Consider the following 25,293-nt stretch of genomic DNA (forward strand, 5'->3'; position numbering starts at 1 on the left):
CTTTGAGCGGGGAACTTGGACAGGTGTTTGAGGGGGAGGTGTGGTCGAAAAAAAGTGGGCATTCACCAGTGTGGTGTACGTTTTTTTTCGTGTCAGTTTGTGTGAGTGTTCGCATTTGCATGTGTGGTTGGAGAGTGATGAGACCAGACCTGCGTGATGGAAAGCCCAGCCGACTGCTAACACAAACATGCCAGGGGAAAGAAAAAAGTGAGTTGGGGGAGGGCATGGGGGTCAGAAAGGTGGGGGATGAATGATACTGGGGAAGAGTGTTTTATGTCAGGTTTACAATGACAACTGTCATTAAGGTACTGATATTGAGCAGCATTGACAGGGTCGAGGATGTGTTTACACTGGAGTCCATTATCAAGTTTGCTCAGCAGAGAATACATCCATATTCTGTCCCTCAGACCCCCTCCTTCAACCCAAAGAGGAGGAACTTGGCCTCGATTGAGAACGTCTATGGGTTTTCAGAGATGTTTCACACACTTAGAAAACAGTGTGGTGTGTGTTTCCATCATTATCATAATTGAGAGTGACTGCTTGGGGTATGAATAGGGAGGTGTTTGGCTACCCCCCTTTCAAAAATCCTCATTTGACAAATGAATGAATGAATGAGAGGAGAGGCGTAGCTGGCTCGGCTCGGCTCCAGGCTCCTGAGAGACAGCTGGGGTCAAACACGGTAGATAAAGGTAGATAAAGGTAGATAAAGCTTACTGCTGTGCATTGGGTCTCTCTGCTGGCACACTCCTAATACCCATTTAGGCTCTGTGCCAAGTCAAACATGTCTGTTTTATCTGGGAGACCTCGAAAAGAGACAAGCAGGATAATGCCACAGATTAACAAGTTATTGTCATTTGGGTTTTTTTTCTGAATCCAAGTTTTGAGCTGTTTAGTGAGTATCTGGCTGAGGCTTTGCGGAGCAGCCGGCGAGGAGAGGTTACTCCATGTCATTGGAATCTGTGCACAATGGACTCAGACCCCCTCCTCCGCCTGTAGCACCAGCTTGCGAACCCCACTGCAAGAGCTCTGATTATACTACCCCCCAACCACCCCCCATCATCCACCCACACAGCAGGCTTTAGGTCTGCCCCAAACAGGAGCCCTCAGTGCAGCTAAATGGCTCCCTTAAGAAGCAATATAAACACCAGTGTTAAATTCAAGGCCATGGTTCAGCTGGAATGCACCACATCACAACTCCTTGTAGTAAGCACTTTATGCCTCTCCCCCTCTCTCTCTCTCCTTATTTGTCTCTCTTCCCTCCCTCCTTAACTCTGATACAGCAAAGACAGTTGCCATGGTGTCCGCCTGCCTGAGTCAGAACAAACGTTAAAACACGGTCATCCTCCTGGATTTAGTGTGTGATGTGTTCAGTCAGCATGCTGGAGCGCGCCGGCTAAACGCAGCGCCGATTGGCACACGCGTGTGTGGTCTTCTAGCCCCGGGATGAGACTTTCCTATCAGCTGTGAAAGGTGATCCATTGTTGGAAGCACGCGGAGAACACCTGGAAATAGATGGAGGGACTCACAGTTGCCGCAGTCCAACGATTGCTTCACCTTCTCTCGTGGTCCGCGGGGGAGCGCGCTTGTAAGCTCATTTGACCCGGGGATGTGAATAGCCTACCTCTCCGGGATTAGAGGGTTATTGGGTGAACAACAATGTCCCGCGGCTCGGTCCTGCACTCCCGGCTATTGTTCGTGCGGTTCATCTCCAAAAGCTGTTCAGCTCCGCTCCTGTGTCTCCTCGCTGCATCCCTCCCGGAGTGGATAGGATGACTTCCTGGCTCCGCACACGCAGCGCCAGCGTCCCTCTGTGTGTCCTGCTCGGTTGCATGGTGTTCGCTGTGTGCACAGAAGCTTCCAGTGCCGGTGAGTGAAGGCTCATTAGGGCCAATTACATAATATCCCAACAATAAGTCATGTCGGGCAATCATCGCACAGCATCAGCTCTCGATGATCTCTTGATGTGGGTTTTCTTTTTGGAATTAAAGGAGAGCAAGCTGTGAGCTTTATAAGTTGGCGCACAAAAGAGATATTACAGCAGGGTAACAATTCAGGTGTCGAAAATGGTTTGCCACCATGAGCCAAATTTGGCAAAGTAGATATAAAAAGTCGCTCATCAGTCTGAATCCTGACACTGAACCAGGTCAGTATCTTGCCTAAATTGAGGTCACCACACATGGTGTATTGTTAGTATGTATGTATCTGAAGCTGACCAAAGCCCCCAATTGAGAAAACCTGACAATACACTGGACTAGAAGTGGCTTCCTAAAACTGAACAGCTGCCATAGTGTGCTGACATTCAGCTTCAACTGACCGGATTCACCTTGCCACCTGGGAAGCTGCTAACCATTTCTGAAGGGAAACTCCTCTTGTCTCTTGTTTCCGCATGTCCATTGATCATTCTGAAGTGGAAGTTTAATGCATCACCTATCTGGGGGTTTAACAGAGGTCAGAGTGCTAATTGGGTCAGACTGGCCTGATAATTGGTCTGCTTGTGATGCTTAGATTTGCAGCCTTTTTCTGTCCTACATTTCAGCCCTGTAACTCGATGAAATGGCTCTGGAAAATTGGATTTCAGAGGATAAATTACTTCAAGAAATCATTAATCCCATTACAGGAAGCCTGAGGTGCATGTTGTGCCTTTTGTCACCCTGTAAGTATGCCTTCTCACTGTATTTTTCTCTGAAAATATTGTAAATAGTAATCCTGTTCAAAGGACAGTTATGCTCCATTATTACATGCCTCCATGGGTAGCATTCATTCATTGATTAAGGAGTTATTGGAATTTTTCTGTGTTTGTGTGGGAAATGGTCCATTGCACCACTCCAACAACTCAGGCACCTGTTCCCACACTGCTGTACACTTGCTAATATGTGCTGAACAGCTTCATAAGATGCCAAGTGGTGCTTCCATCATCAAAAGTGTGCGTGAGATCTAAATGCCCACAGGGGCTCTGCTGCATGGCTAATGAGTGTTGACACACATATTCTTTCTTATGTTAATCACAGATTTTTCTCTATATCTTCTCTTCCTCTTCTTTTTTCTTCTCTTGTTGTCTTCCAGGTGCCAGTGTGTGTCAGTCCCCCGGTGCCACCTCTTGCGCAGATTGCCTCCGACGTGGGCCACAATGTGCCTGGTGTTTCCAGGAGGTAGGAATGTGTGCACAAGCGGGTGTTTGTGTGTGACGGACAAAAAGGGAAAAAAGCAAACAGTGGGAACGTGGCAGACATTCAGCTGCATTCCTCAGATGACACGCACCAAAGCTTTCATGGCATCCACAAATGAGAAGATAATGTGTATGTTTGAGCTTAGCGGTCTGCATTATGACCTGTGTGAGTGTGTCAGCCGGTGTGTGAATCTTTCCATGCGTGTTTTCTCAGGGACAGAGTCACTCTCTGTCCATGTGTTTGGTCTACACATTCACACATATCACTTCATCGGCCTGTGTGTCTGTCTGTCTTATGAAAAGCCCATGGATCAGCCCTGAGAAACTGTAGTGCCTCCCAGTACCACACCAGTCACCACACATACAAACACACACACTGACACCGCCCTGATTAAATCAGACTGTCAGCAAGCGTATGTTGCAGACTTCAGGTGCTTTCCCACCCTGAGAGCCCTTCTCTGACATCATCTTGCAGGGCTGGGTAAACTGCCATGTGTGAATGCTTTCAAACATCACCTCAGGAACCTCCTACACGCACACAAACTCACACTGCCATGCTTGAGCAAGCATTGAAAACAAAGCTGCAACAGTGCTCGTGAATATGCATGTCCACGTAAGGCTGTTAGAGATTGCCAAGGGGGCAAAATCTGTTAGGAAAGTCCCAGGAAGTCAGTTAGTTTGAAACTTTCTGGTACTCAGTGCTGTTACCGGTCAAATTATTGCCACAGGGATGACCAAAAATAGACAGATGTCAGTCTGGCTCTCAGGTTGAGGTCATGGTCATATATTTAGTTACAATCTCCGTTCTCGTTGTAGACTGTCTACTGTTCCGCTCTGGTGGTTTTTCTGTCTGAAAAGTGGCAGAAATCCCAAGTGTTTTTGCTATTTCATTACTTGTCTGCCTGATTTTTTTTTGGCTTTTTCAACACTTTAAATCAGATCCATGAGAGATTAATAACGCAGTGCAAATGTTCACATTTAACGGTCCAATTTTATGCCTCTGGTTTCTCTGTATTATATTTCTGTGTGTTTATCTCACAAGTACCAAAGGTTACTAATCCACGCCAAAGCCATGAGGCATGATGCTGTGCTGTTGCGGCAACAGTGAGTTAGCTGCAGCAAATAAATCACATACTTGGAGATTCGTTTAACAAAATGTTGGTCAATTTTCATTCAGTATGAAAAAAAACCAAAAAACATTCGCCTGTCTTCAATAGTGGGAAACATAGACATTGATGAGGAAAAACAAACCAATACTTCCAGTACTTCCATCACAAATCAGTTAAACACGATAACAGAAAATGAAACCAAAGTGAGTAATAGTGAAAGTGGTTTCAGTTTGTCTTATGTGTGATAAATCCAAAGGGTTTCTAAGAGAGAGCTTTGTCACTGTGCTTTACACAGACCAAAGATCATAAAATATAACCAGCAAGTTGACGATTAAATACATCATAACCTGTAAACCGTGTTTATGAGCCACTGCATATATTTGTGAATGGGTCTAGTGCGAAACTGTGGAAAGAGTGATCAGGAAATTAAAAATTTTCCATCTTACCTTGAGACTTTCTACTCCCCCTGCATCAGAGGGGCTCAAGGTGTTGGGATTACAGCACAAATGGAAAGACTGCAGCAGCATAAACTTTACATACAGAACGTCATGGACCCATTTGTTTATGTCAGTTCTCATTCATTTAGATTATAATGATAACATCTTAAAAGAAGGCTAACTTAAAGTTTGTTAAGAAGTTATTTGTTATGTTTTTTTTGTGCAGGTGTGTAAAGTTTTTTTTTATATCTGAATAATTTCTTTGTGATGAAATATAAAATGTATTGAATGAGGGTTATAGGAAAGAAAGAAACTCATCATCATTTTAAACCTGCTCGCTATCCAGGACTTCTTGCATGGGGCTGAGCCGAGCCTTCGCTGTGACCTGGCGGAGAACCTGCACAGGAGAGGCTGCGAGCCGGAGTTCATGGAGCAGTGGGAGATCAAGGTGGAGGTCAACACTACCCTCAGCAGTACACAAGTGTCCCCACAAGACATCAGCATCTCCCTCAGACCAGGTAGATGACCTGCAGCTTGGGATCAGCGCACTTTTTCAAATGTGTACTTGACTGGATTTCTCACTTATAGAGAGAACACAGAGTTTTCTTTCAATTCAATTCAATTCATTTTTATTTATATAGCGCCAAATACAACAAATGTCATCTCAAGGCACTTAGATAGTAAGTCCAATTCAAGCCAATTGGAATTCAATTAATTAATAATAATCATAATTCATAAAATAATCCAATTCGTTCATATAGAGCCAATTCAAAAACAATTTCCTAGCTAAGAAAACCAACAGATTGCACTGAAAACTTTTTGTTTTTCGGTCCAATCTCCCGGCCTGAGCGGCGTGCCTGAGGCGACTGTGGAGAGAAACGACTCCCTTTTAACAGGAAGAAACCTCTGGCAGAACCAGACTCAGGAAGGGTGGCCATCTTTAAGTTGAGGTCAAATCTAACATTAACATTTCCTCGTTTATGCTTTATGTGTGTGTGCTGCTAGGTTCAGAGGCCAGTTTCATTGTGGCTGTGAAGCAGTTAGAGCGTTATCCCGTGGATCTGTACTACTTGGTGGATGTATCGGCTTCTATGCAGGAAAACCTCGATCATGTAGGTGTTAAGACTCTCAGATATCACTTAACATCTCAGTGAGATGTATTTCACTCCATTTTTCTCAAGGCAATATGCAAGTTATAGCCAAGATGTTTGTTTAGCTCGGAATCATCACATCGGCTTTTTTTTGTTTACACAAATCTCATCAAGAAGAATTTTTTTAGACAATTGTATTATCTTATCTATAAATATGGATACAAGGAAATTTAGATGTCTTTTCCTTTTTTGTGCATTTTATCCTTCTTCATCTTCTCTTCGTGTTTTTTTTTTCTTTTGCTTGAGCATCTTCTTTTCTCTTCTTTTATTCTGCCTCATCCTCTTGCACTCTTCCTGTGTATTCTTTCTGCCTCTCCGTCTGCGGTGCAGCTGAAGACGGTGGGTGTGGCTTTGTCTCTTCGTATGACGGAGCACACCTCAGACCTTTGGCTGGGTTTTGGCTCATTTGTGGACAAACCCGTCTCCCCTTACATCAGTGTCCACCCCTCTAAGATCGACAACCCCTGCAGGTAAGACAAAGAAGTTTGTGGCCTATTCTGAAAAAACAATGTTTTTCAATCCTCTCATTGCAACCCATCCATCGTAATTTACTTGCTATGAGTAGAGCAGCGCTGTAGCACATACTGCACAGTCTGTTCAATTCTTTGGGTGACATTTTTTATTTGAGTGATTTTTTTATTTTATTTTTTTTTTTAATCGTAGCAGGCTGCTCTCACTAGTTCCTACTGGTCTTTTGTGGCACATATAGAGGCTCATTAGTTGTTGGAGCAACATCATGATGATGATGAGCTGTGCAGTGAGACTAAAACAACAGCTCTGCATTCCGGAATGTTGCAATGAAAAACTTTTGTCTATTTTGTGTTCCTCTCCAGCGATTATGAGATCCGCTGTCTTCCAGCGCACGGTTTCCACCATGTCCTTAGTATGACTGGGAATATGAGCGAATTCACACGTGTGATCAAACGCCAGCGCATCTCCGGGAACATGGACACACCTGAAGGAGGACTAGATGCCATGTTGCAAGCAGCTGTCTGCCAGGTAAATGTGTCATTTAGTGGCGCATCTGCAGAACACTGAGAGAGACTTTTGTTCTGGGATAATGGAATCCCTCTGACTCAGCAATGCATGTTGCCACTGGAATCCCATTAAGTAATGACACTACTGCTGGAGTATGGCATACACACACAGTGTCACAGTTGCTTACACTATAGCTGCAGGAGGGGTGTGAGTCAAAGCATGCAAGGGGTCAAGAGTAGCTAGTTCTCAGGGAATCACCACAGTGGTGGTCGTCCAGAAATAGACTCTCCATTAACTCATACCTACTTTTAAGCTCACATAGTTTCCTTAAATACACACATATATACATAGTCTCATTTTCTCACACTAACTCTGATGAGTCACAGACATTAAGGAGACTCTCTGGCTGATAGAGTAATTTCTGCTGCTTTTGCCTTTTATTTGGCATTACAGAAAAACCTGATCATCAGGGAAACTAATATAGTTCAGATGAGACAAATGTTTGAGTGTGCATTTTTCTTTTACCACACTTGTAAATCTTTAAGTGATGAAGCATGCATGTTTTTCCACATCAGTTGCTTTGGATGTCAATAAGTAGTGATTTAAGAGGAGAACAATGGGGAATTTGTGGACTTGCTCTCCAAATCAGATTGTAGATGTAGATCTGTGGTCGCCTTTGGTTCCAATACAAACCCACTTCCAAAACGGTCGGGATGCCGAGTAAAATGGGAATAAAAACAGAATGCAAATTGCAAATTCATCTAAAACTATATTCAGTTGAAGACATTTCAAAAGTTGCAACTGATATAGTTATTTTTTTCTTTTTGTTTTTGACCATTTTGAATGGGATTTTGACACGGAAAACAGTGAACTCTTGCTCCAACACTTGTTTAAATCAGTCACTGTCAATGGTACAAATTACCCATGTCATGTGCTCCCATGCCAGCCCATGCCACCGTAGAGGCCAACTTATGAACTATGAGCTAATAACATGCTGGATGTCCCTTCTCCTCTTTGGCCTGGTAGACGTGGCATCTGTGATTTCCAAAAATAATTTTAGCTTAATGTTTGCCAGATCACAGGACAGCTGTCCACTTGTCTTCAGTCCATATTAAATTAGCTTGGGCCCAGACAAGGTAGCAGTGTTACTGGATCTTGTGAATATGCATTTGACAGTTTTAGTTTACATGTTAGAGGTTTTAATGAAAAAAAAAAAAAAAAAAAGCTGTTCACTGCCCCTGCGGTTATTTCCACAACAGAATTGGGACTGTTAAGAAAGTGCTGCCTGAGAACCTGAAGATCAAAAAATAATTAACTTGGATTTTGACCTTGCTTGCATGTAGAGATTTTGACAGATATAATCCATATGTGAGCTTAGCTCACAATGTTCACAATGTTGAACCTCTCTCTCTGTCATCTTTACTTCTGAGGGACTCCGCCTCTCTGAGATGTTCTCTTTATACCCAGTCATTTTACTGACCCATTATCCCACTTCATGATGAGACGCTCCATTTTTAGCATTCCAAAGCATTCCTTCTTCAGTCTTTTTGATGTTCCTGCCACAACTTTTCAGAAACATGACGCATGTATACTATAAAAGAACATTTGAATTTCAAAATGTGACATTTAATGTCTATACTATTGTTATTAGATAAAGTGTTTAAGTGACTTGTGACTTCGTTGCAGCACTGCTTTCAATACATTTCCACACAACTTTTCAACCTTTTTGTTGAAAAATCAAATCTAAATCAAATCAATCTTGAATATGTGTGGCTAAACACATCTCAACTTCTTATTCGCTTCTTTCAGGGTGAAGTTGGTTGGCGGCCAGAGGCAAAGCGCCTTCTGCTTGTGATGACTGACCAGCCGTCTCACCTTGCCCTGGACAGCCGGCTGGCAGGGATCGTGGTGCCACACGATGGCCTTTGTCACCTGAACAATAACATCTACACTGGAACCACCAGGATGGTGAGAATGTTGGCAGAATCTGAATCCGACGATGCTGTACTTCAGTTGCAGATTGGCACGTCGGGATCGTAGGTAAATTCAAAATTGAATGCTTTCATTTTCTCTCTTTCAGGACCACCCCAGTCTGGGCCAGTTGTCAGACAAGCTGCTCGAAAACCATATCTACTCCATCTTTGCTGTCGAGAAGCAGCAGTACCAGTGGTACAAGGTAGTTTGTGCGATATGTGTCCTTGCATCAGTTTGTCAGAGAGAGGACATTACTAAATGAGCGCTGTCTGTGCTTGCAGTTTAAAAGCATAACTTTCATCTCTCTTTTCTTCTCCAGGAGTTGGTGCACTTTCTACCTGGCTCCTACTTGGGAAAGTTAGGCCTCTTCCAGGCGCCTAGCCTTATAGACCTGGTGGTAGATGCATACAAGGTACTAACCAGTCAACCCCTTCTCTTTAGGACCTCTCTAACCTTCCTCTACATCTTATTAATTTTTTTTGTTGAGCAAGACACAGTGAGAGCTAGATTCACAAGCCCACGCATTCCTTCGTCTGAGTTGATGAAGCATTAGTCGGCTCATTTGCCTGGGGCTTTTGATCTGTTTAATCACGTAGGCCAACAAGCGAATTCCTGTTTGCAGAGAAGGCTTTAGTGTCAGTGATGTCATATTTCTGATCGCATGCGCTGCCAACTATAAACGTTCGAAATCCAACTTACATTTCCTGCAACTCTAGGTTCTGGAGTTCTTTGGTTGGACTAATGAAACAGAAAAAAAAACAGATGAGAACAGGAGGTTATGGAGTAGTAGGCCTTATGTGTGCCGGTCGGTGTTTGTGTGATACCAGGGGTTAGCTCAGTTGGCAGCGGTCTAGGTTATAATCTTGCCTCCGGCACAGCGCTCCATTGTTTGCCTCGAGAATCTGCCGAATCCACAGATCTGGGTGTGCAGCTACGTGTACGTGCGGGGACACACACACACACACACACACACACACACACACACACACACACACACACACACACACACATACACATACACACACACACACATACAAGCAGAGCCTGAACAGAAGCTGCCATTATAATAGCTATCAGATCCCCACGGAAACCATGTGTCCTAATCATGGACGAACACAAAGATGCTATTTTTGGCCCCACCTCCTCATCCCCATAAACCCCCTTGTGTTTAAAGAATGAAAGAAAGAAAAAAAAGAAAGGGACAATAACAATGGCTATCTGGGCACATGTGGGAGCTTTAATTGTCAGTTTTCCCTCCCTGACTCTTTATCTCAATTGTGTTTAACTGCCATTCACACAGAGATTGTATTTGATGAAACTTTGAATTGCCACTGTTCTTCCTCTATCTTTTGTCCTGACAATCAGCACAACAAGTTGGATCTCTCAATATCAGGCACTAAACTTAACGTTGCATTTTCATCTCTATGTACCTGCTCAGAAGTTGATGTCAGAGGTGATGGTGTCAGTGTCAGTGGAGGACAAGGCAGTCAGCAGGTACTGGGTGTCTGTGTCTCCTCTCTGTTCCAATGGGTCCACTGCTCAAGGCCAGAGTTGCTCGGGGGTGCGGCCAGACCAGACGGTAAACGCAAAAGCACGCGCATGATTGATATTGCACAAGAATTAGCTCAATAGACAGAACAGAACAGAAATCTTTCAATTAGGCTCCCAGAGTTGTCACAGAAGAAATATTAGTTGTATCGGATTACTTTGACATGACCTACACAACTTACACAAACACATCAGTGAGAGCTTTACGTGACAGAGAAGATTTGGTAAATAATCCAAGCTGAGCGGATTATCGCCTGTATTTAACAGCAAAACATTTCCATGTGATCCATGACCGTTTCAACCTAACATTCTTACCTTCCCTACTGTAACGGCCTTTAATGCAAGCAAATGTGACATTTATATTTAGAAATAGGCCATTGGATGTTCCCTGCTAGTTCACCTGTTGTAAAACCTCAAAAAGTCCTCAGCCCTGCAGAAAGCTGTTTTCAAAACTGTGCTGGAGTTTGTTTGTTTTTTCTTCTTCGTTTAGTTGCTTCCTTGTTTTTGTTGCAATGGTAATAGTACCGCCACTGCAAAAAAAAAGAGTTTACTGAACATTTTTAGTACATTTGGAAATCTTCTGTTCACTCCCTATTCTTTGAAGGAGATTTCTCTCCACCGTAACCTTTCTGTGCTCTTTGTTGAACACCAATATACTGAATCACTGCTCCATAGTTCCTCCATTGTGAAAACAGACTAAAGCTCGGCACTTTAATCCATGGCTGGATTAAAGGGAATTATGGAAAGTACTGAAATTTACCAGAATAGTGATAAAAATCAAGAGAAAGGCTTGTCTGTGGATTCAAAGCTTTGGTATGCACAGTTTTCCACATGAACAGGATAATTATTCAGATTCAGTCTCACTCAGGATCCGGTTATTTTTCCAACTCTGTAAGACGTGTGAGAGATTTTTATCTTCAGGCAAAGAGAGATTACTAAACTGATATAATTCCATGAGGGTTTACAGATAGATTTTCACAATTATTAGAGATATTTTATTTCTGTAAATGCTTCGGAACTCCTGTAGAACTGTGTTTAGGCCCTCTGAAGCAGCAGCACACTCTTACATACATCAGTAAATGAACAAAAGTCATGTGTTTCTGTGTCTTACTTTGGTCTGGGAAAATAGGAACTGTGGTGGTCAGACAACAGGAGAGGAAGGAGTGTTTTTTAGAATGTGTTAAAAAAAAAAGTAAACATCACAATCAACAGACAATGGCAGCATGTTAAATTCACAACACTCTGATGTTTAGCAGATATATATTTTGTCATTGTCGTTTGTCCCGTTTGTCTCTGTAATGGACTGGAGACCTGTATACAATTTTGTGACTATCCCACCTGTAGCTGATGAGCTAAGACATGATGAACTGACGAGAAAGCCTATAACCCATGTTCTTTTGCCTTGTAGGTTTACTTCAATATCACCATTGGTCAGCACTCCTGTGCTGATGATGGTAAAGATGAAGATGTAACAGTTATAGTCCGCCCTGTGGGTTACAATGAGTCCACTGTCATCAGGATCCACTCTAAATGTAGCTGCAGTTGTGGACCAATGGGACACTGTCATGGCGACAGCCAGTCATCCTGCATAGTAGCCCAACCTGGCGTCAATCAGCAGCAGAGAACAGATCCAACAAAGGACTCAAAATCAGATTCAAACAGGAGTTGCAGAGGAGATGGGTCAAATGTGGACTGCAGTGGCCGGGGAGTGTGTGAATGCGGGAAGTGCATGTGTGAGCAAAGCAAACTCGGGGTAGTGTATGGGAAATACTGTGAAAAAGATGACTTTTCCTGCCCATATGAGGGAGAATTAGTTTGCGGAGGTAAGGCAACACACTGACGTTTTTAACGTACATTTAGTTTGCAAATATCACAAGTTGTTGTGCCCCTGATGGAAAATATTAATAGCTCTTTGATAACCCTTTTCCTTTTGTTTCTTTGTGTCTCTCTCAGGCCGAGGTGTGTGTGTGTCAGGAGAATGTGCGTGCAAGGATGGGTGGACGGGTGATAGCTGTGGCTGTCCCACATCCACAGCAACCTGCCAATCACCAAATGGCTTGCTTTGCAGTGGGCAGGGCAAGTGTGTGTGTGGCAAGTGTGTGTGTGATGACCCCAAACTGTCCGGAAACGTCTGTGAGAGGTGTCCTACTTGCCAAAGCACTCACCAACCCCACTGGTACTTATTTTCTATTTTCCACCATAACGCATAATGGACGCTCCAACAGTTCATATACATTTGAAATGCTCTTGAAATCCAATGCTCTTGTGACTTGTGTCTATGTGTCTCATCTCTCTCTCCTTCAGCAAGAGTGCGGACTGCCATCGTTCTCATGGTCTCTCACAAAAAGAAAATGAGCACTGCAACAACACCTGTGCACCACTGATCGGCAGCAGGGATGATATGTCAGGTACATCCAGCAGAAACTTGCCTGATATTAGAAGTGTCAGATCAATTTCCACAGAGAAGGGTGTTGGAAAGGTTGAAAAGGTTTAACATGCCATGAGCTATTTGATGAGGCGAAGTGTCCTTCGACATGTGGTGTCCATGTTTCCTCTGTAAATCCATCGGTGTGTGATTGAAAAAAAGCACTGCGTAGCCTGTAACACTGTATAGACCCAGAAGTAATGTATGCATGTGTGAATGGGTGAACGTGGCTTGTGGAATAAAAGAGCTCTGAGTGATCAACTAGACTAGGAGAGTACTATACAGACACAGTCCATTTATCTGATATCATGTGAACAGCTTAAAGACTATTCTTGGCCACAATGAAAGACCACCTACTGATAATAAGTTGTATGACACATAAAATAATAAGCACATGAGACACTTCTAAGTCAGGGACTTTGGCTAATGTGTATGCGTCTCATCTGGATTTAACTTGTAGATAATGAAGGGAAATGGGTTGGTTCCAATACTGAAATATGCGGGTGGAGACAGATGTTGATTTACAAAATTGGAACCATGCGGGTTCTGGCATTTGGTCTTTACAAACAAAAATTTTAGATGTTTATTTGCTTGCTATCACAAATGGTCATTTAAGTCGGATGTAGGGATCCATTTTATGCCCTGTGTCAACTGACAAAATAGGGGTGCCCACTTGTGATTGCACCACCCGAGGTATGTTAATACCTGGTTTAAACAGGGCTCGAGGCTTTAATATTTGATCATTTCTTGCAAGTTTGAAAGGCTGAAAGCACAATACTGATGTCTAATATTGTTATGACAAACAAATTTGCATACAGTAGTCTGTTTGCACATCCAGCAGTAAAAGAGCAACATAATCAGTGATTTAGACAAACTTCTCTGGCCACCTCATGAATATAAGCCTAATATTCAGGCTCTTAGTCTATTAGTCTCTTAACACTTTCCGAAAACATGTTGGCCCATCTTTACTTTTGATTACAGTATGCAGTTGCTACGGTACAGTTTCAATAAATTAAACTGACGATGTGAGGTCCGAATCCGTGGTTTAAATCTTCTTCAGCTCGTCCTAAAGATATCCAGTGGTATTGTCTGGAACGTGTCCAGGCTCCCTGAACCATCTTTTCACAGTTTGAACTTGATGAATCCTGGTATTGTTATATTGGGATGATTCTGTGCAATCAGTGGGGAAAAAACGAAAAAAAAAAAATTTTTAATGGAAAAAACTGGTCATTCAGCATATTCAGGTAGTCAGCTGACCTCATTTTTGGTCATAATGGTATTCTGGATGTTTGTTTTGGGAGCCTCAGGGTTGCATCAATGTTTTTTTGTGAAGGATGTGGTTCCCAGCTGAGTGTGAAGCAGACTGGATGAAAGTCAGTCTCTCAAAATCTGAGGCCATGGCTCTCGATCCAGAAAAGAGTTCAGTGCTCTGTGAGGAAAACAGACTTGTCTCTGCCTCAAGCAAGGCTCCAGTTGGATTGTTGTCAAAGTGGAGAACGGTATCTCAGGATCTTGCTGACAAGTGATTAAGTAAGATGGAAAGATTGGATCGATGGACTGGGGCTTCTTCAGCAGTAATAAAGGCGATGTGCTTGTCTCTTGTTGTGAAGAGGGAGCTACGCCGAAATGTGAAAATTTGTACTTACTGGTCAATCTTCATTCCAACCCTCACCTATAATCACAAGATTTGGGAAAGAATGAAAGTGTAGATACAAGTGGTTCAACTGAGTTTCTGTTGGAGGGGGGCTGGGCTCAGCCTTAGAGTTAGGCTGAGGGGCTTGAGCATCCAGGGGAGCTTAAAGTTGGGCTGCCAGTCCTCTGCATCGAAAGGACTCAGCTGAGGTGGTTTGAGTATCCGATTAAGATACCTTCCGGTCGCATCCCTTTGGAGATTTTTCAGTCATGTCCAACTGGGAGGAGGCCTCAGGGCAGACCCACAAAACGCAGGAGGGATTATATAGCCCTTCTAGCCTGGGAATATCTTGGGATGCCCCTGGAGAAGCTGGAAAATGTTACCTGGATGGATGAATGGATGGATGTTGCTAAAGCTAGACCTGACGTTCCACCACAGTCTTTTTCTGGTTCTTCAATCGTGGTGTTGTTCGTGATCTTTAACATGTCTGAGATGTAGATTCACTATCGGTTTCATACCAGCTCACAGTTCGGTAAGATCCAGCTTCACATTAGCACAAGAGCAGGCATAATACGAATACACACACACACACACACACACACACGCTCTCCTGCGAGGTCACATCCGTTGCTACCATAGCTGCACTACTACACCCTGGTGTATTTGAATCAGCAAGCCTGCTGTCAGTGTTACAGCTGAATTTTACATTTCCCCCCAGTTCCCAGCTTACTTTCTTGGTTTCAGCCGTGCACATAAACTCTCACACAAACACACACCTAATTTGAAACCCACCAGCACACACTTGCCCTGGGTTACACACACAGTGTTGCACATCCAAGTGTTACAGTTCATCCCCGCCTTCCAAATTTTTGGAACAGCACTGTTCATTGTGTGTCCCACCCAAACCCCTCCATCCGTCCCCGTCTCCCCTCATGCCCCCCCTCACCCAACGGGACACTCTCTTCCTGCTCACACCCACTCCTCCCTGGGTACAGTAGGAGCCAGGTCTCCATGGTAACGCTGTTACAAAATGTCAGAGGACTCTTTGAGCTCTTTGTGTTGAGCCATCAGCTCGTCATCCACACATGCTCCCCAGCAGATACACAGCCAGCCAAGTGTTCAGCACTTCACCTCTGGCACAACTGCTACTGACTGAGTTCTCTGTGTGTGTGACGTGTGTGTGAATAGATATAGGTATGATTTGTTGTCTAATGCACTATATTTAGGAAGACATTTTTGCACATTTTACGCAAATATATTCACTTTAATACATCATAACACATCAGACACTTTTATGATAAATACTTTGCATCTCAAAAATACTGCAGAATTCGATCAAGTACAAAGGACTATCCTGGAGAGGACAATCTTCTAAATTAGGAACCATCAGGCAAACCTATGATTTGTTCAGTAATAACAGAAAATTAGCTTTATGATGCTAATGAGATGCTAAATGAGATGCTAAAGGAGATGCTAAAGGAGATGCTAAATGAAGAGAAATAAACAAGCAGTGCTTCTGTGTCATTCTGAAAAACATTATGGATGATATGGGGGTTCCAATTGGGCAGCGCAGACTTGTGCATGAGGGACTACTCTCACTTCCTGTTCGCTAGGCATCTAACTATAGCAAGATAGTTGGTCATATCAAGCCTTCATCACAGACCTATAAACTTGTGAATGTATCTAGATCAATCTAAAAATTGTTTGTAAATATCATTAGCGCTACCTTTCAGAGATACTGAGGTGTCAAATGTTAGCATGGCATTGACCACAATCACTTTAATGTACTTACGGTGTGCTGTGGCAAAATATCTGATTAAGACTGTATCTGCATTTACTTCAACTTAAATTATTAGAATCGGCATCAGGGACAAAAAATCTTGAAAAGGACATCTCTACGTATTACAGTTATTATACGTTTCAGAAATTGTTGGGGAGGTCATCTGTGCTAGGTTTGCTTGTATTAAGGTTTAGTTCCTGTCACTTGTTAAGCCCTCTTTGCTCTGATTGGTGGAGTACAAAGCTGCTCATTTTCTGTTTGAGGATTTGCCAAACTGGCCTTTAGGCAGACATTATGCAAATGTCTGCCATGATGAGATCGTTAAGTAAAGGAAGAAAAATCTGGACTTCAAACAAGGTATTTAAAGCAGTGCGGAGCCAGTGCTTTCTGTGGGAGATGAATTTGTCATTTTGCAGACCTTTTACTTGTATGAAAGCTATAACGTAACAAAGAAAAAGGAAAAAAAATAAGTTTTTGATCTGACTACTAAACCATTGTTTCGCAGGATGAGAAGCTCTGGGGTTAGCCGGGTACTTGTAGTTGTGTTAGAGTGAGCTTGTTCTTGTGTTATTGTTATCTTTGGACCTATAACTATATGCATTTTTTTTATATTGTACAAACTGCATTGGATTTGTAAAACATTTGCATTTTTGCAAGTGTGCCTTCAGATTCCATATAACTGCATTGTTTACTTTTTAAAACGTATTGCCCATTACACATATGAATGATCGCAGCTCTCCATAGTGACATCATTTGTGTGTTCACAGGGCGTGTGAGCAGTGGCCGGCTGGTTGGAACTTTCCTGAGCGTGTGTGCCCTGACGGTGCTGTGCGGCCTGGTGGTGGTGGCCGTATCCCGGCTGCTGCTGCAGAAGAGAGGCAGGTCACCAGGGGGTGCCGCTGAGGAGGGAGTCTACCATTGCACTGGAAAGGTTAGCCCTTAAATGTCATCAACGCAGCAGGATTTTAATTGAGGGGAGGTTTGGTGTCCCCGGAGGCCTTTATTCTTAAAGATATTTATGTTAAAGAGTGATATCCACTGAAACTGAGAGCGAGAAATACGAGTCTCCTCCTAGAGGCACAGCTGTGTTTTACATTTCCTCTCAACTCCCAGCTCACCATCTAAAGTTTCCAGATTTTGACCTTGCCATGACATACAGCACCTTTGAGAAGAAGAAGTGGGAGGAAATTTGTGGATGCGGGAGAGGTGGTGTTATAGGGACGTCGCTGCTAAGATTGCTCTACATTAAATTTGAATCCTCTCATTAAATGTTCATGACACACTTGCAGATCATCTTTGTGAAATTTAAGATTACAGATTATGAAAACTGATGCATCTGTTTGGGTAAATCTTACGTAAGTTACGAATCTCTGCTGATATTTAATTTGTAACGTTATACTCTCAGGGGAGATTTAACACACGGTGATTACATAACATAACAAATGGATACTCCCTGCTTTTTATGCAGAACACTTATAATATCCACCTAAACGGGGCTGCTGCTGATAAAGGTTCATTCCACCTATTTTACATGCCAGACCAGCTGTGAAAATAGTTGTTTAAAGCAGAGAGTTTCAAAGTGAGTGGCACTATTTGCTCAATTTAGTCAATTCCTGGATGGCAAAGGCATTGTGATTTATGTTATGAATTTGAACCCATATGCATATACCTATACGCTGTCATATACCACAAGCTCTGTACTTTTTGTTTCTGGCTTTTGGAAAGTGGAAGAAAATAATGTAATCACAAGCTGCTATGCACTTAAATTGGATGTGAAAACCAGGCACGTGTTTGCGATCCAACTGCACATATTTTTTATGAAGTGGATATATATATATATATATATATATATATATATACAGATCAGTATTTGTGAGCAGACAAGTATGCTTGTGAATATAGTCAATATGATCCCTTATCATGTTGACTTTTAAGACTTTGAAGACAGGATACTGGCTGACATTCCCTTTGTTTGATTAGATAATATTTTGTCCCACATTCCAGTCAAGCCCGTCCAGTTGGTGGCAATATCAACAGCAGAAGCAATCGTACACAACATTCCCTTGGCTTGTTTTGACATTCAAAGTTTTGAGACAAATGCTTTGTGTGCTCTCCTTTTGATAACAAATTTGAAAATGTATGCACCATCTCTTTGTCTCAATTCACTGAGGCTCGCAACTGTCTGGAGCCCCCCTGGGGAGGCCCACCTCCCACTTTGAATACTTCTGGTGAAAGCTCTTCTGGGACCCCCTGGGGCTGCTCCATTATTACCAAGAAAACAACCCATGTGACATGTTTTAGATACACTCTACGCTTGCAACAGATTTTAGACAGAAAATGAATATGTTTAACCACATGATCATTTTGACCTCTCCATTATAGTTGCCACTTACAAGTGAGAAACTTCTTTTTTTATGCACCCCACAAAGCACAAACAAAGCATTGCAACAATATTTTTCTTTTATTGTGGGCTAAGGTGTCAGTTGAGTTGGTTTGGGCATCTGGTTAGGATGCCTACTCGTCGTTTGCTGGAGGGATTATATATATCTCTCTTCTGACCTGGGAAGACCTTTGGATCCCCCATGGGGGAGCTTGGTAGGTCACTGGGGAGATGGATGTCTGGGTTTCTCTCCTGTACCTGTTGCCTCTGCAACCCGACCACGGATGGATGAATACGATTTTTTTTGTCTAAACAGTGCATCGATGACTATCAATGATTCCCCCAACTTGACCCACTACAACACAAAATCCAGCATCAAGTTTGAGGTTTCATTAGTGTCTGTGTATATCCGTGGACTGAAACACATTTTGTATGTGTGTGAGACTGCTGCTGACTAAACATTTCTGTTTCCCTCCAGGATTTGTCATATATTCCTACAACCAATGAGAAAACAGTTACCTACAGGAGGGACCGTCCACCTGACCGCTCTGTGGAGATGCACATCCAGGTTCCCAAGATGCCCCTCAATGACCCCTGGCGCTACTAAACAGCAGTTGGACATCGAGGTCTTAAAGAAGGCAGCAGAGACACACAGAACACTTCTTTTCTGACTGGTAACCTTCATAAAAACACAGAAAACTGCCTGTGGAGACTCTGATGATGGCAAACCATGAAACCTCCATGGAATCATAATTGTGAAACGAACCGACCAAATTATTATTAACTGCTTGACTAATGTGGCCAGTATCCTGGAAACTTAAGTTGAAACAAAGAGCACAAGTCCCCAACCTCTTCTTCCTCTGTAGCAGCAAGGAGGCTACTTTTTCTACAGGGTAAAGGCTGATCATTCCTTGCTTTTTAGCCATGCAGCGAGAACTGCTCTAACTTATGTATGTATGTGTGTGGATGCGTGAGAATGTGTGTTTGGCGCATGTATGCTTTCTATTTATGATTTTAGAGATTAAACACTACATTTACTCGTGCCTCATGAAGTATATGTTTCTGTGAGACGTCAACCCACTAACTCTACTGTCTCCCTGTGTTAGTCTGCCCCCATGTGGTCAACATAATGTACAACATTTTTTCTCAAACAATACACATTATTGACCTCAGCTTATAAAGCCTTAGGTACCAATGACTCCATATGCCTTTATTTTTACTTTTTTTAATGACATGTGTTGCTTTATGTTCCATTTGTTTTTTTTTTTTGCTTTGTTTATATTAGGCAATCAACTGCATTGTAAATGAGTGTTTGCGGCATTTTTCTTTCATAAGTGAGAGTCTAGTTTCATATGATTGCCTGTTTTGATCAATCTTGTTAGACTTGCACTAGAAAAGTTGCATTATACTACTGAAAGCTATGGGGTCTCTGGTAAAGGAGAGAACCGAGAATGAGTTTGATAGGTTACACTTCGGGCATTAGAAGGTATGCATGTACATTTGACGCTGATGTAACAAATCCACCGGAACACTGGAATGACAAAGACTGAAATTTTTGTTTCAAATATGAACATACTAACAGTGGCAAATGTATCGTTGAACACGTGACCTCTACACGAGAGCTGTGTCTGCATGCTCGTGCTGATAATCTGATGCTTTAAGGTACAAATAAATCAGCTCTGAAGGAATGGAGGTCAGAGGCAGACTTTCCCTCTGCACCACCCTCATGCACTTGAAGATATTATCTGCATCCAGAGTGCCAACCGCATGGCATGTAGTGAGACTTTCACTTACCGAATCCTGCTCCTCCTTTGGATTTTTATTTAACACAATGTTGTTTACGGCATTAGCTGCTCCATTTGCTCCATGTTACTGTAAATTGGAAACACTAGTGATAATTTATTTTGATTATGTTGAAGACTTGTTTTCATTTCATGATAAGGTAATAGTGCTATTTTATGAGACAGCCACTGGAGTTAGAGGTCTGAAGTAAACTGTCTCAAACCTTGAGAATTATTCAGCAATAAGGTAGCTTATTAATCATCTCATCTAACCAGGTACTGAGTTGGGAGTAAAAAAAAAAACAGCACTTTTTTAGATAGTTTTGCTGTAACTTAATGTGACTATTGTGTCTGATCTGTTTTCAACACAATAAAAACGTGCAAGATTTTTTTTCAACAATTGTTTGTGTCATCAGTCTGTTACCTTTACTGTCCAAGAAGGCCTGGATGTGCATTTGAATCAATGATTAGGAACACGTAAAAAAAAAAAAAAAAAATCCATAGGGTCTGTGTGAGGGAACAAAGATTCACTACAAGACAGCACTTGATGAAACACCAGTTTCGTGTCAGAAAACTTGTTTTTTTTAATAACTTCTCTTATACTGTATTTAACTTTAGCCGTAAAACCATGCAAGTGTAGTGAACGCTAGGTGGAGATGCAAGCTGAGAGGAGTGCTGATCGCTGTAAATATCCAGAGAAATGAGCAACTTTGCTGGTATTACAATATCAAACAGAACCTCTGATAAAATCAGCCTGACACGTTGCTCTGTGTGGGTGAAGCTCAAATATTTCCAAAGCTTTAAATCAAGCTTGTGGTCAAGTCAGGAAAATTGACGGGAAATGCTGCAACTGGCTGGAAGCACCAGCACACTTCAAAAATTACAACTGGTCACATTTCATCAGCACGCCTGCGTTGGTATAACGTCTGTTCATATGCACCCGTAGGCCTGCAATTTTATAAGCAAAATTTATACCCAAACATTGGAGCCCTTCGGTGCTTTTCAGTCAGTAAATATTAGCCAACGTGAAATGCTATTTAGCTGATTAGACTAGAAGACCAATTTAAAAGAATGGTATGTAAACTAATTCAAAAGAATGTTGAAAGTTATGACAAAGAAGACTTTTTTTTTTTAAATCGCAAATCGTCTTGTTTTATTGATACAAGTTATCATCATGATTTAGGCTACAGGCATAAATTGAGAGATTTAGTCTTTCAAGTGAACGTAGCCTATTTCACGACAACATACGTCACCTTAAATATAAACATGTAGGCTATGTCATGATGTCAAGAAAAACTGCGAATCAAGAAATAATGCTTAGAATAAATTAACATGTTCCCACAGAACACAAGAACCTGTCGAGTAAAAAAGGAAACATATTTTCAAGTCTGAAAATATCAGATGAGGTAAGAAGATTGTTCACAGGCTACACAACTGAAGCTAACTATAAAGTGCCATTTCAGTTTTTTATTATAGGAAAAATAAGATTTAAAAAAATAAATGTTTTAAAAAAATAAAAAGATACAGTGTAATCAAATGCCCACGTGTTGCTTTGTTCTTGTCTTGCTTTGTAACTTATTCCACCGCCCTCCTCCCCTCGGTGCTCTGGGCGCCCTCACGCGCGTGCACTCAGGGAGACTGACTCGGGCTGCCGCTGGTGTCCGTGTCGCTGTTGCCTTTGCCGGGTCCCGGTTCCCCGCCGTCCTCGGCGCCCTCTGCGCTATGCGTCCTCATGTGCTTGCTGAGGTGGTCGGAGCGCATGAACCGTTTGTAGCAAATCGAGCACTCGAACCGCTTCTCCCCCGTGTGCGTGCGCAGGTGGCGCTGAAGCTCGTCGGAGCGCGTGAAGCGTTTCCCGCAGAAGAGCCAGTTGCAGACAAACGGCCGCTCCCCGGTGTGCCAGCGCAGGTGCGCCTTTAGGTGAGAGGTTTTGCCGTAAACTTTACCACAGCCCGGGATGTGGCAGCTGTGGAGTCCCCTTCGCCGGGGACTTGAGCTCCCCTGGCCCACACTGTCCGCCTCTTGGCAGTTTGGGCAGTCGCACGTGGCTCTACCGGAGTAGCGTCTTGATGAGGGGCGAGAAGATGCGGGCAGAGAAACTGCCGGGCTTCCCGTCAGAGCAGGTGTCGTTGTGGTCTTGGACTCTGTGTAATGAGTTGGGACAGGTGGCCTAAAACCGTCAAACAGGTGCTGCGTAGAGGGGAGCAAGTGCTGAGACGTACCGGCACTGAAGACGGAGCTGTAGTCGTTGCTGTAGCTGCTCAGAGGGGGTCCTAATCCGGCTGGACTCTGTGAGTCCACCCAGCTGGTGCCCATGGCCCCGGGTGGTGGGACATGCATGTCCCACCACCCGTTAGCGACTTCACCCACAGGCTTAAACCAGGACTCATAGCAGGGATGTATTCTTGGATATATCCCCGTGCTTTCTACAGATGAGGGAAGTGCGGTCAGAAACATTGACCGTTGAGTGTGCGACCAATCAGAAGCACTGTTGTCCTGGGTCACTGCGGTCTGGCACATGGAAAAGTCGTTTCCTCTAGAAGAGTTGGCGGCTGCCGATGAGAAAGCGCTAGAGGCCTCTGTCAGTCCGGTTCCGTTACCCCTGTGGGTCCCAGAGGAAACACCGAAGGCGGTGGGGCGCTTATTCAGGCTGTAATATCCCTTGATAAGTCCCGGGGGTCCTTCAGAAAGAGCGGGGGAGCAGCAGGCGGTGGGTTCACCGATTCTGCTGCAGGTGTCGGCCAGCATGGCCAGCGGGGTGCCAAGCCGTGGTTCCTCCTGTGGGGAGCACAGGTACACATCCATTATGACAGAGAATTTAAACTTAAAAGTTGAGATGTGCGCACAGACTGTATAAACTATGGATTTGCCGCTTTAGTTACTCTGTATGTCAGAGTGGTTCGCAAATGAATGGCAGTTTCACAACACAAGTTACATTTTCATATAATTACCGACGTAAAACTGTCATTGAACAGATTCTGTTCAAAGGGGATTACGAAGTCAGTTGGTCAGCTGTTCATCTTTTTTCCACTTTTACCAGATGTTTTTCCTGCAGATGTACCTGGCTGACATGTAGTCTAACGGTGAGACCACCAAAGGAAAGAGCACATATACAGCTGCAGCTGGATTCGTTTCGAGAAAAATCTTCTTTTTTTTTTTGTAAGCGAAGACAGTCAAACTAAAAGCAGCGAACAGGACTACAGATTAACTGATGCGTTACATTTGGATACACCAGATAAGGCAGAGTGTGAAGTTAATCATGTCCACTAAACGTCCCTTAAACACCGAGTCTTTTAATATTAAAAAAATAATAATAAAACAAGCTTCCCAGAGAAGTACATTTTCACCAGATATATAGAAATTGGAAACTTACCCCACGTATTGTAGCCATGGACTGTGTGGTTCGGCTGACTGTATGTTTATATGTGTGTGTGTGTGTGTCCTCTGTGTGGTTGAATGGAATCGGTCTGTTACGTCTCGCGCTCCTTTCGTAGTTGTAGCTGTTTTTCGGCTTTGAAGTGCCGCTGAGGATCCGACGACCAATCAGAGACCAGCTCGGACTGTCTCCAAACATCTGCGCTTGAGGTCGTCATAAATCTCAAACGTCAACTCTCGCGAGCAGGTATAGCTTCAAAGTAGCAGCAAGTAAGATAATAATTTGAAGTTTAAAAAGAGAATTTGGGTGAAGGCATTTCAGAGCGACGCTTTGAAAATACCTCCACCCAGTTGGCAATATTCCTGTCACGTTTCAATAGCAGCAAGAAATTTCATAATTCCCCCATTAGGTATGCGATGGCTTACTGAATGTTAGCATGTTTATCCCCAGTTAGGTTAACTCAGACAGTACAAGACACCATTGTAAGTCAAGAAAAGTGGGCAACTTGCAAGGCTCCAGAGGATCACAAAAACCTAGTTAGTTAGTTTGTGTGGATAACATTTAACAAACAAAAAAGTTCAGAGGGTAAAATTAGTTGCATTGAACAATTTTGTGCTTTGCACATTAGCCAAGAAGTTTTAGTGTGTTTTTAGATAAATAAAATGGTTTTGAGAGTTTACCAAGCCAGACAGGATGAACGGAACTTAAAAAAAAAAAAAAAAAAAAAAGTGTATCAGATCGACAGTTCGGTGTTTTTTTTTTTTTACTGATGTTGTGAGGTCATGCAGAGGGAGAGGCTGATGGATGAGAGGCTGTCTGTGTCCTGTACCCGGGGCGTTTCCAGTCTGCCCTGGGGGTGGGAAGGGAGGACAACAGCACTGCCTACACAATTTGATCTCTTTTAACACAAAACAAATGTCTTCAGGAAAAAAAAACAACCTAAAACTTTACTCCATTTTAAGAATCATTTATACATGCAGTCAGGATCACACACTGACTATATTGAGTGAGGAATTAAACTTTGTCAGAATGGGTAATCCTACTCTTAAACATTGTTAACCAGTATGATTCCCCACACCCTGGGAATAACCCACAATGATTATCTGCCTGCTAATATATGAGCAAAAAGCACAGAGGGAGCATTGAATTTGAATTTCAAATTTAATAAAACAACAGAATTTAATCTGTTTCCTTCGTTTGTTTGGTATTAATGGCTTCTCTACCCGCACTTCATCCCCCTTCTTCTATGATCGGGTTGAGTGAAGTCAGCTGGACACACATAATGAATAAGTTAATCAAATCCCTCATCTATTTCATCAAATTGCTACATATCATTTACATCATGTGATTGATAGTGCACATAATTATTTTTGGTGATGTTATGCACAGACAAACAGCTCCTTCCATCCAAGAGCTTACATTCAATTTACAACTGCGATAAATTCTTACAACTCTTAAACCAAAATCATATTCAGAATACATACAGAAAACATATTAAATGTTAAAAGTGAGACATTATTAGTATTTCATGAAAGAAAAGTGCTCCTTTTCAATT

General features: G+C 42.7%; 2 protein-coding genes across 3 annotated transcripts; one reads left to right on the forward strand and one right to left on the reverse strand.

The window, feature by feature from the left end:
- Positions 1 to 1,303: 1,303 nt before the first annotated feature.
- itgb8 (integrin, beta 8) lies at positions 1,304 to 20,739 on the forward strand. 2 transcript variants are annotated; one of them, XM_075450053.1, is made up of 15 exons: positions 1,304 to 1,866; positions 3,064 to 3,149; positions 5,059 to 5,230; positions 5,718 to 5,824; positions 6,194 to 6,333; positions 6,697 to 6,862; positions 8,651 to 8,809; positions 8,922 to 9,017; positions 9,135 to 9,227; positions 10,254 to 10,394; positions 11,772 to 12,186; positions 12,317 to 12,539; positions 12,668 to 12,771; positions 16,969 to 17,132; positions 19,060 to 20,739. In XM_075450053.1, the coding sequence occupies exons 1-15, from the start codon at positions 1,770 to 1,772 to the stop codon at positions 19,186 to 19,188; spliced, it is 2,292 nt and encodes a 763-aa protein (XP_075306168.1). In that variant the 5' UTR covers positions 1,304 to 1,769; the 3' UTR covers positions 19,189 to 20,739. The 2 variants fall into 2 exon arrangements, with proteins under 2 accessions (XP_075306168.1, XP_075306169.1); XM_075450054.1 differs by lacking the exons at positions 16,969 to 17,132; positions 19,060 to 20,739 and having other exon boundaries at positions 12,672 to 12,755.
- Positions 20,740 to 21,510: 771 nt separating this feature from the next.
- sp8a (sp8 transcription factor a) lies at positions 21,511 to 23,814 on the reverse strand. Its single transcript, XM_075449629.1, has 2 exons — positions 23,736 to 23,814; positions 21,511 to 23,140 (listed from the first exon to the last, which is right to left on the reverse strand). The coding sequence occupies exons 1-2, from the start codon at positions 23,751 to 23,753 to the stop codon at positions 21,992 to 21,994; spliced, it is 1,167 nt and encodes a 388-aa protein (XP_075305744.1). The 5' UTR covers positions 23,754 to 23,814; the 3' UTR covers positions 21,511 to 21,991.
- Positions 23,815 to 25,293: the final 1,479 nt, after the last annotated feature.

Source organism: Odontesthes bonariensis, chromosome 18, assembly GCF_027942865.1.
Source record: "Odontesthes bonariensis isolate fOdoBon6 chromosome 18, fOdoBon6.hap1, whole genome shotgun sequence".
NCBI lineage: Eukaryota > Metazoa > Chordata > Actinopteri > Atheriniformes > Atherinopsidae > Odontesthes > Odontesthes bonariensis.